Here is a 12358-nt window from a genome sequence, read left to right on the forward strand (position 1 = left end):
TATTAACATTTAAAACTCAACCCTACAACGCTTGCTTTGACTGTTATACTGATGCTTTATATCATGCAAGCATTTTGCAATTTACATTACATTTTTAAGAAGTTATTTTCATCTTCGGTGCTACATGAATGGTTTCACATATAGCGCTGAAAGACGGCTTTGCTATTGCCGACGAGTTGCTGTCATGTTAGCCTTGAAGAAGCTTCGATGTGATCACTGCTCATTCAGTTAGTTTTTTTTTGTTCCTATTCTTGTAAAGGCTTGGGAAAAATTCGGATTAAAAGGGGCAAAGTAGCTACCATACCGCAATGCGCCATGCTTGTCGAACGTTTGCTGAACGACAGTGTTTTTTATATCCGTTCACGTGTGTAGTGCGTTGGCGACATGACGCTGCAGCATCTACCTACTGTGTTCTTTAAATTCGGGGCTGCACTGACCACGAAACTCGCGAGCGACAGCGCGAAACCAGACAAAAGTCACCCGCCGCCGCTGAAGCAGACGCGGAGCGAACAGTGAGCAGGTCGCGCCCCTTGCGGCGGCGGAGAGCGCAACTCAAGGAGAAACGTTCCCATTGTTCCCGCGGCGATTGAGAAGGCCGCAAGAAAGAGCGCGCGCTCTCCCTCGAGACCGGCCGTGGTAAGAGTAAGAAATTCTATGACCGAAGATGAGCGCCCCCTGTTGTTCAATAAAGTTGCGAATAGCAGAAAGAAGTGGAAAGAAAGCGATATTTGTATTAATTTTTGTGCTGATTTTTAAACAAATATTTTAGGCTCTTTTGGGCTGTACGACATTTTTACATTTGGCTACATTTGGACTACTTTTCGAACACCTTAAGCGGTGAGTATTCGAACCCGTCTGGTAACTCTATTCTCTGCTGGCGCATGCGCGAAAGTAACGAAAATGAGGGTGCAAGATCAGTGGGTGCAACGGTCTGCCTGTGTCAGGTAGCCTGGTAGTCTGCTTGTTTGCTGGCTTAGTGAGCTGAGGGTGTCCTGATTATAAATCGCCTTATGTCCCTCAACCGGACACAGCGCTGCGGGGCTCACCTGCAAGTATCCTGGAACCTTAAAACGCAACCCGCCGCCAGCATGGAGCAGCTAATAAAGATGGCCCGCAAGAGCGGGCAGCTTAACTTGACCGCAAGAGGAATCGGTGACGGTAAGTTTGCTTTCGGAGTTTCCTTTTCAGAATATTTTGCTAAATTAGCTGTCAGCACGTCCAACTGGTTTTCTTTGTCATTTCTTTTGCGTCATTCGAAGGCTCCTAGAGCCGGATGTACTGTACTTACATTAAAAGCCACTACCAATAAGGATATCCTAGTCTGCAAGTCAGTGTTTACTTTTTTATTCTCCTTCCCCTTAATAAATGTTAGCTCGATTGTCATGCTACAGAAATCGATACCGCATCATAGCGGTTGGACGTGGACCAATGTAGATAGAACGCCATATTGTGGAGCAATCTAACAGGGCTTACGTAATGACAAACAATGCATTGTTTGTTTGGCTAGCAGCTCAGCTGGATTGACGTCATTTAGCTCTGCGTATTTATCTTTCTCTTGACTGCCCTGGAATTTCGAGTGTGAAATATGCTTGAACTGCGGGATGCACTGAATCCGCATCCGCATCGCCGAATTCATAGCGCACCGTTACCACTTTTGTTTGTCATGCACTGATAGTAGAATTAAAAAAAAAAGAATAGATTTATATGACTCAGTTTTACTTGCTGTCTTGTACCCCTTGTGGTCGTGTGCTTCAGAGGAGGTGTCTACATAGTTATGTCATTAAGACACGTTCAGTTCAGTTCAGTCGTGTCCGAATCTTCGTCACCCTATGGACCATGTCACGGCACGCTTTCCGGTCTCTCACTATCTTCCTAACATCACATAACTTCATCTGCAGTGCCTCGAGGATGCCATCTAACCATCGCGTTCGCTGCCTACCCCTTCTCCAGCGAACCTCAACCTTTCCCAACATCAAATCTTTCTCCAGCGACTCCTCTCTTCTCATAAGATGTCCAAAGTAACTGAGCTTTAACTTTAGAATTTGACCCTCCAAGGACCAGTCAGGGTTTATGGTCGACAATATCGACTGATTTGACTGATTTGAGCTTCTGGCAGTCCAAGGAACTCTCAAGAGTCTTCGCCAGCACCACAATTCAAACGCGTCAATTCTTTGGCGGGCAGCCTTTTTCGCAGTCCAACTCTCGCATCCATACATCACAACTGGAAAGACCATAGCACGAGTTATACGGATCTTGGTTGGCAGACTAATGTCTCTGCTCTTTACTAGGCTGTCAAGGCTAATCATTGCTCTCTTTGCCAGAAGCAGGCGTCTCGTAATTTCATGGCTGCAGTAGAGGGGCTTAAAATGAAGCAGTGAAAGGAATGCTGATGGCAATGGTTTGGCTGCTGTCACAGCCCACTCAATATGCTAAGTGACGTTCCCTTCCCCTTTGATGTGGCTTCATATTGCAGTATTACAACCATGAACATATGAACTACTTGTACATTGGCTCTCTATGACACTCAGTCTAATCAACTGAAAACTGGCAGGTTTTGCACCAGTGTGTGCTAGCATAAAGTAACGACGTACTGTTAAGCACTTTCATCATGGGCTGCCTATAATTACTGCCATGTAAACTAAAGCGGTGCTCATTTCTATCTTTTGTGAGGCTTGTTGCAGCTTGAAACTAGTGATTGTGCAAATAAGTTAAGCATGAAGTCTCGCAAGTTTATTGAGGTTAAACTGTTTCTTTCGTATCTGCAGGAAAGAACCACAAGGGCTGTTGCTACCCATGTTTCATGGCACAGCCCTGAAAAACACACTCACATACTTTAGTAAAACAATGATATATTTATGAAGCAGTGAGTAAACAGTGCATTGACACATTACACAGGAAGGGGGTGCACAACTGTGCATTTCTTATGTTCTTATGTTATAAATATGCCTAATTAGCCCAACTAAAATGGTCTAATTTTTGTGGACCTTGGTTCACTTTGCATGTTGCATGCTGATTAGCATTTTGTTACTTCACAATGAATAAACTTGCATAGTTTTTTGTTTTTATATTGGCTGTGTGATCTCTCGAGAAGACATGGGTGAGATGAAGATAGCCTGTACTGATTTGTTTCTGTAATCTAATAACAGAGACTAATTTAGTGAATAGGAAGATTATGGGAGCTATAAAAGGCCAAAATACAAAATTATACATTGCTCCTTGTGGCTACCTGTGCAAGCAAACAGATGATGTTAAGTACTTTTCTTGTTGGCATCTGTATCTAGACTATGCTTCGATCTACTTCTACCAGCAATCACAAAGTACATAATATATTCATAATGCTGTCATCACAAGTTTGGAGTGAGGGGCAGGGGAAAGAATTCAATTTCTAGCTGAAAATTGACCTGCAATGAAGACATCTTTTTCTTACAGCAATGTCAGCATTAGATTTTGAAAAGCAAATTGTATTTTACTAAGAATAAAAGCTGACTGGAATTGTCCTCACTCTCCTTTTGCACTGTGTATTTGCCAATTAATGCAGAGTAAGGAAGAAAGCATACAGTCAGAGGCACTCGCTTTTCGAAAGGGTGCCTGTTCTGTGGAATATCCCACTTCACAGCCCTAACACTTTGTCTTGCAGTTCCGGATGACATCTGGAACATAAATGTCATTACTGGAGACGAGAGGCGTGGTCTCGAAGACTGTGAAGAGAAGTGGTGGGAACAAACGCCACTTACAAAGTTGTACCTGTCATCTAACAAAATACGATGCTTATCACCGGCTATTGAGAACCTTCAAGCCCTCACCATCCTTGAGGTAAAGAACTGCTTGCCAAAGCTGTTGCTAAGAAAATCAGCTATTCTTTTCACACTTATTTTGCTCGAAGCTTGGACAGTTCAATGCCTTGCATTAGAAATTGAATGGAAAATTTTGTATGTTGTTTGTGTTTCTAAGACGTGAAGTCTAAACATGACTGTAGGGATAAATATGTGGCAAATTGCTTTTTTCTTATTTGCATTGCTAGTTTTATGTCTTATTCTTCATAGTTTCACCTTTTAAAAATAATGCATTGGTGAAGCGTTTTGTAGGAGTACAAGTAAAATTTGTCATAAAATGTCATGCTTGCAGCTTTCTCATTTTGAGCTACCACCTGCAGTGTGTATGGCTGGGCATCATGGGTTGTAATTAAATAAAGAACTATATAATGTTTTTCAGCGATAAAAATTTCACTTTCGAACATAATTTCATTATAGCTTCTGCTATAGCAGTATTGCTTGAAGTACGCGCATCTGGAATAAAAAGAACTTAAAATTTTTTTTCTAAATTTTCTGGCACAAACTTATTTACATTTAGAATGCAATGAAGGAAGCCATGATCAAGGACTCTATGCCTACCTTCTTTCCTGGCTTTGTCTTTATGCCATAGAGAGACCCTTTGTGAAGCAAGCTTCGTACCCATATTTTATCCCTCACTTTTCAATCCTCTTCCCTGATGACCATAATTCTCTTTTTGGTTACATGGAGGAAGTGAGGTTTCTTATTATCTCAGTTATGTCTCATCTTGCTGAGGTTTTAATTTTTGTTCAACATGGCTGACTCCACAGGACTAGTGCCCATGATGAATGCCTACTTTGGCACGATGCATGCATTTTGATATGAAGTTTAGCCGCCAAGCCACGACTGTTGTGTCACTACTGCGATTTTACTAACCTGCATCGTCTTGTTCTTTGGTTTTTCCCACTTTTATTTTGGCTCTTTGCTCCAGCTCAATGACAATGACCTTGTCTCACTCCCTGAAACTATGGGAAAGCTCCGGAAACTCTCTAAACTCAACATAAGGCAAGCACTTCAGTTATACGTTCTAGTGGCATTAGGTGCTTATGATGTTTGTCCCTCTGTACACCCATTGTCTTGGTCTATGCCTACAGTTAGGTACTGCTTTAATCTAGAGCAAAACTCCACTCATATTTATAATCACCATGAACTACTACGTTGTGACAGAGTTGATCTGTAGTTAAAGCCTTTCTTTTACCCAAGCAAAAGGCTAATGAAAATACATAAGTACAAGGTCAATGTTTTGTTCTTTTTGAATAGAGTGAAACAATAAATTGTTGCTTTCATTTACTCCTGTGAGCAATTAGTGGGTGACACAACACCCTTTGGTTCTGTAGTTGTGAACTACTGCATTTTTACGGTTGTAGCTTACCATACTTTGTTGGCCCATTTTCTGTGTCCTCTGTTATGCATAAAGATGGCATTTCATGATTGCATTTCTTTCGGAATGCATCCTTAACCTTTGCATGTTTATTGCTTCTGGTGTCCTATAGTGTTCACATTGTTGAAAAAGACTTGTTCAGTTTTATGACAACAGTATTTTTTTCTGGTTTCTTGCAGTCGCAACGAGATTGAAAACCTGCCTGATTCATTCTTTCAGTTGAAAGATTTACGCCAGTTTATCGCTCATCACAATGTTATGTCAAAAGTGACTGAGGACATAGCTAACCTCTCTGTTTTGGAAATGATGGTAAATGTTTTCTTTATCATGCTTTTGTGCAGTACTGTACCTCTCCAAGAATTAAATACATTCAAATAATTGATGGACATCCTTGAGCCATACTTACTAGTTTTTTATAGATGTGTTCTGGAGATTTTTCTTTATTATACACCTTTTTAAATTTAAACTAAATCTTTGACACCTTTACAAGTGTTAAGTGTTTATCTTTAAAATAAGCTACTGAGCTACTATTTATTTTGCACATATCCTACATGTGAATCATGCAGTAACCTTAGCTGTTGTATCCTGTACTGAAAAAGTAAGTTTAGTGACAGGGCCTTTCTTTTTTGGCTCTTGTCAACATTTCCTCCCCAAAGGGTTGTGAATAAATTATCAAGACTGTTGGTGTCCTAGCCAAAGCAGCCATGAAGACTTCTTTTTTGGCTCATGTCAACATTTCCTCCCCAAAGGATTGTGTATAAATTATCAAGACTGTTGGTGTCCTAGCCAAAGCAGCCATATTTTGGTAAAGTTGAAACACTAAATTGCCCATGTTCCTATGTAATTTCAGTGCACATCTAAAAGAACCCTAGGTAGTCTAAAATTAATCCAGAACACTTCATTATGATGCCTATAATAGCCTGTTTGTCACTTCATAGTCTTAAGCACCACTGTTTACAATTTTACACTTAAACTATTACGATGTATATAGTAGCATACCTAGTGAACCTCCAATATACACAAAGAGTCCTAGGTAGTCTAAAATTAATCCAGAACACTTCATTATGACACCTATGATTGTGTGTCACTTCATAGTGTTAAGTACCCCTGTTTACAATTTTACAAACTATTATGATGTATATAATTGTAGCATATCTTGTGAATCTCCAATACACTTAACTACCACAGATTTTATTTTTACTTTTAAACATATGCGATAGATATAGTTTTAATATACCTAGTGAATTTCCGATGCAGCTTTTTTCCTTCCTTGTTTCACTGTTAACCATTTATTTTACAAAGGAGCACTAATTTAATGGGTTAACTTTTAGAGTGTTACCCAATTTTTTTTTCAAAAAACTTGAGTTATGTAAGGTTTCGATTCAAATTTCTTAAGCGCCACAAAAATATTCAAAACAGAATTCTAATGCTACCGAGGAGGGAAGCTATTTGGGAAGGTCTGTGAGTGATGGCATATTTTTGCGTGTGCTGACAGTGCTCTACTGCATGCCACATGACTAGTGATCATCTCGGTGCAATATGCAAGCAGTACTTATTGCTTGAAGTTCCATCAGTGTCATCCACAGAAGGGCAGGAGAGTGTTCAAAACAGCCTGAAATTGCCTAGTTGCAGTGTGCTCTGGCGAGAGAATTTTACTAATTTGTATCATCCAGAAATTCACACCATCGTTGGCCTTAATGTAGAGATTATAATATCGGTATAATTATTTCCAAGGTAATTAGGCCAGTTTATTTCTTATTCAGTAAACTCTGTGTAGGGATGGCTGTGTAATAATAAAGTGTTTGAGATCATCAGGGTTATTAGATGAGATCAGTGGTTGTAGCACAAATCATTGTTCCATTATTAACCTGAGTAATCATCTTCTGCCTTCATCACCTAATTTATTATCATGCTTTAGACAATCGTTGATTGGTCTTATTTGTCAGCCGAAATTGTTCCTAGCTCTCTTCAGTATTTTATATGTCATCTTCCTTGCCGTTCAAACCAAGGGTAGGCAAGAGATGGTGGGCATTGCCTCAAAAACCTTTTAGGCACTTTTGCCAATCCCTGAATATGGGATTTTGTCTGCCAACAGCTGCCTTAAACATCATAATTCCTGCGCTCTATTGTGAGTCATGACTGAACGTGTACAGCACTCATCAGCCAACATGGCAAGCAATACCTATGAATAAAAGTGTCCAAAATTTTATCCCCCTCTCTCCTTTCACCATGTCTCTACAAATGACTTAGCACTGTTTCACCATTTGAGTAGATGAATGCTCATGCGTGCCGTAGCTTTACTTATTTCAATTCTTGTTTCTCTCTGTTTCTAATTTACTGCAGGACCTGAGCCATAACAAACTGACCTCAGTGACACCCATGATAGGATTCCTTTCCCAAGTAACCAACTTGAACCTGTCATACAACAAACTCAGTGAGCTTCCTGCTGAAATAGGCAGAATGAGTGGTAAGACTCATATTCTGAAGCAAGTGTTCTTTGGTGTGCTAGTTCATCTTAATTTCCGATTGTGGAGGCTCTCTGATTACGTATTATAGAACAACACTGAATAATAACCTAGCTATCTGCCTTACAAAGATCATTGGTAACTAGACCCCTAGGCCCTCTTTGGCTGGTGGAAATTGTTTTTGCTATCTGTTCCTTATAAATGATATCTTCTACTGGCCAAGCTTGTGCCAAAATGTACTCTGTTAGCTGTCTATTGCAAATTTGCAATATATGATGGTACTAATTGTATTTCCTTTTACTTGTGAAGCATTACAGATGCTCGATGTTTCATCCAACCAGTTGAAAAACTTGCCAGAAGCAGTCGGTGCTCTTTGCCACTTGGAGCAGCTGTTTGTGCAGCAGAATAAACTTGCTACTCTTCCACTATTTTCAGGTTGCACATGCCTCAAGGTAAGCTTGGCCAATTTATTTTCAGACTGACAGCTCTATAGGAGGCTTTCTGTGAAGTTAAATGTAACATACTCTATCATCAGCATGCTATTAGTTTTTAACTGAAAATTTTTGCCTTGCCAGGCCGACTGAAAATGGCTTCTAGACAAAAAAGACCTGTGAGCAACATGGTTACAATGAAAAGAAAATATAAATGGGCTTTACATTTGACCAGAGGGTATTGTTGCAGGATTGTTCTAGAGTGCTTTTGCATGGTTAATGCAGTTTAACTTGCTACACATTCGCTCTTAAGGTGACCTCATGATTGAAGAGATAAAACATTGAATCGTTCCTGCAGTCCATTTATTTTTCTATCTACAGTGCATGGTAATCCTAAGAAGTAGCCGCCTGTGTGCAATTGTACCATTTTTATTTGTTTGCTGTGTAGTAGGGATATTGTAACACCTGCTCAGGTACTAAGATTCAAATAAGTGGAGTGAGGGAGCTCCTTTCATATTGAAGAGGTTTGGAATTTTGATTGTACAGAACAGGCCATGGTACATTGAATGACTCCAAAGCAAACCTGGTGGACTTAGTATTTTTGCAAAAGAGGTACATATCAATCTTATTGTAGTGAACCCTCATGCATCGAATTACTCTAGTTGTTTATTACCCTAGTGATGACCCCAGAGAAGAATGTGTATATGTGGACTCCATGTGACATTGGTGTTGCACCAGCTGATTTACATAGAAAAAGCCCAACAGTTACATTTTTAATTTCATTTGTAAGCTTATATAAGAATGTGCAGAAGTTTGATAAATGTCAAAAATGAAGATGTGTTGCAATGTAGAAAGTAATTGGGTAATACATGGCCAAGCACACTGTCTGTAAAGACCATTTCTCCCACCACTGTCTGCTAGCAATAATTTTAAGTTGGTTGATCTCCTTCTATTCAGAATGAGATAGTGAATTTTATTTGTTGCATTGACCATGTTAATTCTGGCAGCTTCCATGCTTTAAAAAACCTTGTATTTTGAAGTTGAGATGACAAACATTGGGCACCATTTTAACAGAAGGGCATGGACACATGTTAGAATATGTAAGTGGCACCAATTATACAAGGCTACGTAGAATTTTCTGGATAGTTTGCGAAGCCTGCACTGCATTGAAGTGATATGCAATTGTCAATCTTGACCATGCAAAAAATGCTAGTGAAGACAAGCATAGCCACAAAATGTGTACAGTTGATGACCATTTTTTTAAACTCTTTAGGAACCGCGAAAATGTCCGAAAATTGAGGCAGTTCAGAAATCAAATTTTATAGAATAAAATAGGTTTAAATAAACTTCAGACTGCCACTATGGGAAGGAAGGGGTCTGTAGCCCACTCTGATACTTGACAGTCTTGCTGCGCAATGTTCACTCAGACAACGGGTGGCAACTGGCGGGCACACATGTTGGCTTAGATGAAGTCCAGATTCAAAAGCTAACCAGAAATTGCCGGTTTGCAGAGGAGATGCATTTTGGGGATGCTTCACTGCCTTGTTATCTGCCATGATGTCAAGCCTTCTGAAAACATTGCAGGGCCCTGTTTGCAGCTACTACTCTGCACTGCGTAAAGGACCCTATATTGCTAGCTTAAATTTTTGCTTTATATAATGTGACTTTTGACCTTCTTAATGTCTCAATAATGACGTTACAATACATGTTATATGGGGGCTTGGCTATTGCAGTGATGCTTCCGCAAATGCAAATGAAATTCAAAAATCAAATAATCATTTGAGATGTACTAAATATTTAAGGAGCAGAATACATTAGTTTTATGAAGCATGTAAATAATGAAGCATGTCTGTAAAATCAAATGTCTGAATTTTTGGTTGTTGACTACGCAGCTTGTTACTGGAGCAGCTTTCAGAAGGTGCTGAGGTGTCTTCTTCTGTACCTTCCTGTCTCGAATGCAAAAAAGAATTGATACACCTGACTCTGGAGGCAATGCTCAGGTTCAATCAATGAGTTGTGCAGGGGAAGTCAGCTTTGAGCAGTTAAAGCAATATTTCCAAAATAAAATATGGTTGCAGAAGAAGTGGGGGTCTATATGCCTGGATTTGGGTGCTTCAGGGTTCTGAAACATACTCAAAGAAATTCAAGGCTGCAAGTATGAAAGCACCTGTTTCAGATCTTTTCCTCTTTTTATCAAAATTTTTTTGCAAACTGCTGCCTTGTCACTGCAGGAACTCCATGTCAGCAACAATGCCATTGAAGAGTTCCCCGTCACGATCATTGAAACCCTACTCGGCCTGACGACTCTCGACTTAAAGTGCAATAAGCTGTCTACCCTGTCACCAAGAATCACCATGATCCAAGGGCTGGAACGCCTTGACCTCTCCAACAACAACATTGCCTCGCTACCACATGAGCTGGGCACCCTCGCCCACCTCAAGGGGCTAGGTGTGGAGGGGAATCCGCTCAGGGCCATACGCAGAGATATTCTTAAGGTGGGCCTCACACATGTCTATAGTAGTAGATTTAGAAGCTATGTTTCAAGAGAGGTGGTTGTCTTTAGCTCCAAAGCCTGCTGATCATCATACCAGTTATGAAATTCTTTATTATAGCCATGCACACAAAATTAGCTCGGAGGTCTAGTGGACCGTTGCGACACCTGTGGGCTGTAATTTACACTAGGCAAAACTACAAACATTCATTTAGATGGACAATTATTATGTCAGTGCCTAGCAACAAAATCAGTGAAGTTGATGCAGCAACTAAAATGGACAGATAAGTAGTGCATAAGATGCTCTTACATTTATTCAAGCAATATATTTCAGTGCATCTGAAGCCGAATGACAGCAGTTTTTATTTCCCTCTCCTAGTTTATGGTTCTATCTGCTGGTCTCTAGGTTGTGGCTAGAAGGGATGGTTGGGTTTCAAAGTGTAGTTTGGCAAGCATTATGATCAGGGAGCTCTGGATTGGTTTTTATGATGCAGGCATTACAAGGTTAGATGTATTTGTAAAAAGGCAAGGTTTCATATGAAGAAGAAGAGCAGATATAATTTTTATGTGTGTGTTACAACAGCTCTAAGGCATCTTGGAGAAATAAGTACCATAAAAAGCATATTTGGTGGCATAGAGAGAGTTTGAAAGCTCAATATTGCCAAGCATTTCACCTCAGATATGCTGAACTGTAGGCGGGCAGAACACTGGTGCCCATTAAAAAATTGAAGAGTATGCAGTACCACTGGGACCTGCCACAGGAGTGCACTGGTTAGGGCACTCAACTTCCGTTCCCAAGGATGGAGGATTGAATCCTAACCACAGAAGCCACTTTTTGATTGAGGCGAAAGGCAAGGCCCAAGTGTATTGTGTGATGTCATACGACGTTAAAGAATCCCAGGTGGTAGAAATTTCTAGAGCCCTCCAGAGCCTGAGTCGCTTTAGGACATTAAATCAAACCGACCAACCAAACCAAGCGGTAGCACTGGGGATTAAATCCTTCACCTACAGAGTGTCTACTATCTGGGAAAACTGGGAATTGACAGGGAGTTTGGATAATCTGCAAAAACTCGTGGAAAACTAGGAATTGGGCTGATATCAGTGAAAATAAGTTGTAGTTTTATTTAAAGGCAACTAAACTTAGGGTTAAAATGGGACTAGCATTGCAAGAGCTGTACACTATGGACCTATATGCATTCTCTCCTCAGTGACCAAAGACCTCCCGTGTTGTGCTGTCAAATGTATCATCTCGGCAGTTTGCCAAAAGCACTGCTTGAAAGCAGACACTTCCTCAACGCTCTGGCCAGCGGCAGCACACTTCATATGAATCACACATGGGCTGTTCAAGAACCGTCATCTCCACTTGTTTTCTAGTGTTTTCAGGCACAGCTCCCATGAAGCAGCAGAAAACTGCGAAAATTTTCTATGCTTCCAGTTTCCAATGAGAGCAATACAAGTTCAAATGAGCTCTCCCTCACTGTGCACCACCTTGATGGAAGCATTCATTTCTGCTGCTGTGGGTGCTTGCATGCAATGAAGGCAACATAGCTTTGGGAGAAGGTGATAGTTTTGCACCTTATGTACTTAGAAAAAAATATATTTTGTGCAAAATAACAGCTTTACAAATTACAAAGTTTACTGCCCTACATGTTTTGTCTGTATGTCAATAAGAGGAAGTTATAGCATAGCGTGATCTGCTACTGTGATCAGCATTTTCACGCCGTTCCTGTGCATGTGCTAGGATGATCCAATATGGCAGG

The 12358-nt window shown here is 40.4% G+C and overlaps 1 protein-coding gene across 1 annotated transcript in view; it reads left to right on the forward strand.

Annotated features, from left to right (window-relative positions):
- Positions 1-1010: 1010 nt before the first annotated feature.
- LOC146170832 (leucine-rich repeat-containing protein 40-like) overlaps positions 1011-12358 on the forward strand; it is a 46366-nt gene continuing 35018 nt past the window's right edge. Inside the window, exons 1-7 of the mRNA XM_084586746.1 lie at positions 1011-1158; positions 3638-3813; positions 4762-4835; positions 5391-5520; positions 7555-7678; positions 7986-8128; positions 10339-10602. Coding sequence (XP_084442872.1) covers positions 1011-1158; positions 3638-3813; positions 4762-4835; positions 5391-5520; positions 7555-7678; positions 7986-8128; positions 10339-10602 — 1059 coding nt within the window. The remainder of the gene's footprint in view (positions 1159-3637; positions 3814-4761; positions 4836-5390; positions 5521-7554; positions 7679-7985; positions 8129-10338; positions 10603-12358) is intronic.

Source organism: Amblyomma maculatum, unplaced genomic scaffold (genome assembly GCF_055883805.1).
Source record: "Amblyomma maculatum isolate TAMU_Amacu unplaced genomic scaffold, ASM5588380v1 scaffold_37, whole genome shotgun sequence".
NCBI lineage: Eukaryota > Metazoa > Arthropoda > Arachnida > Ixodida > Ixodidae > Amblyomma > Amblyomma maculatum.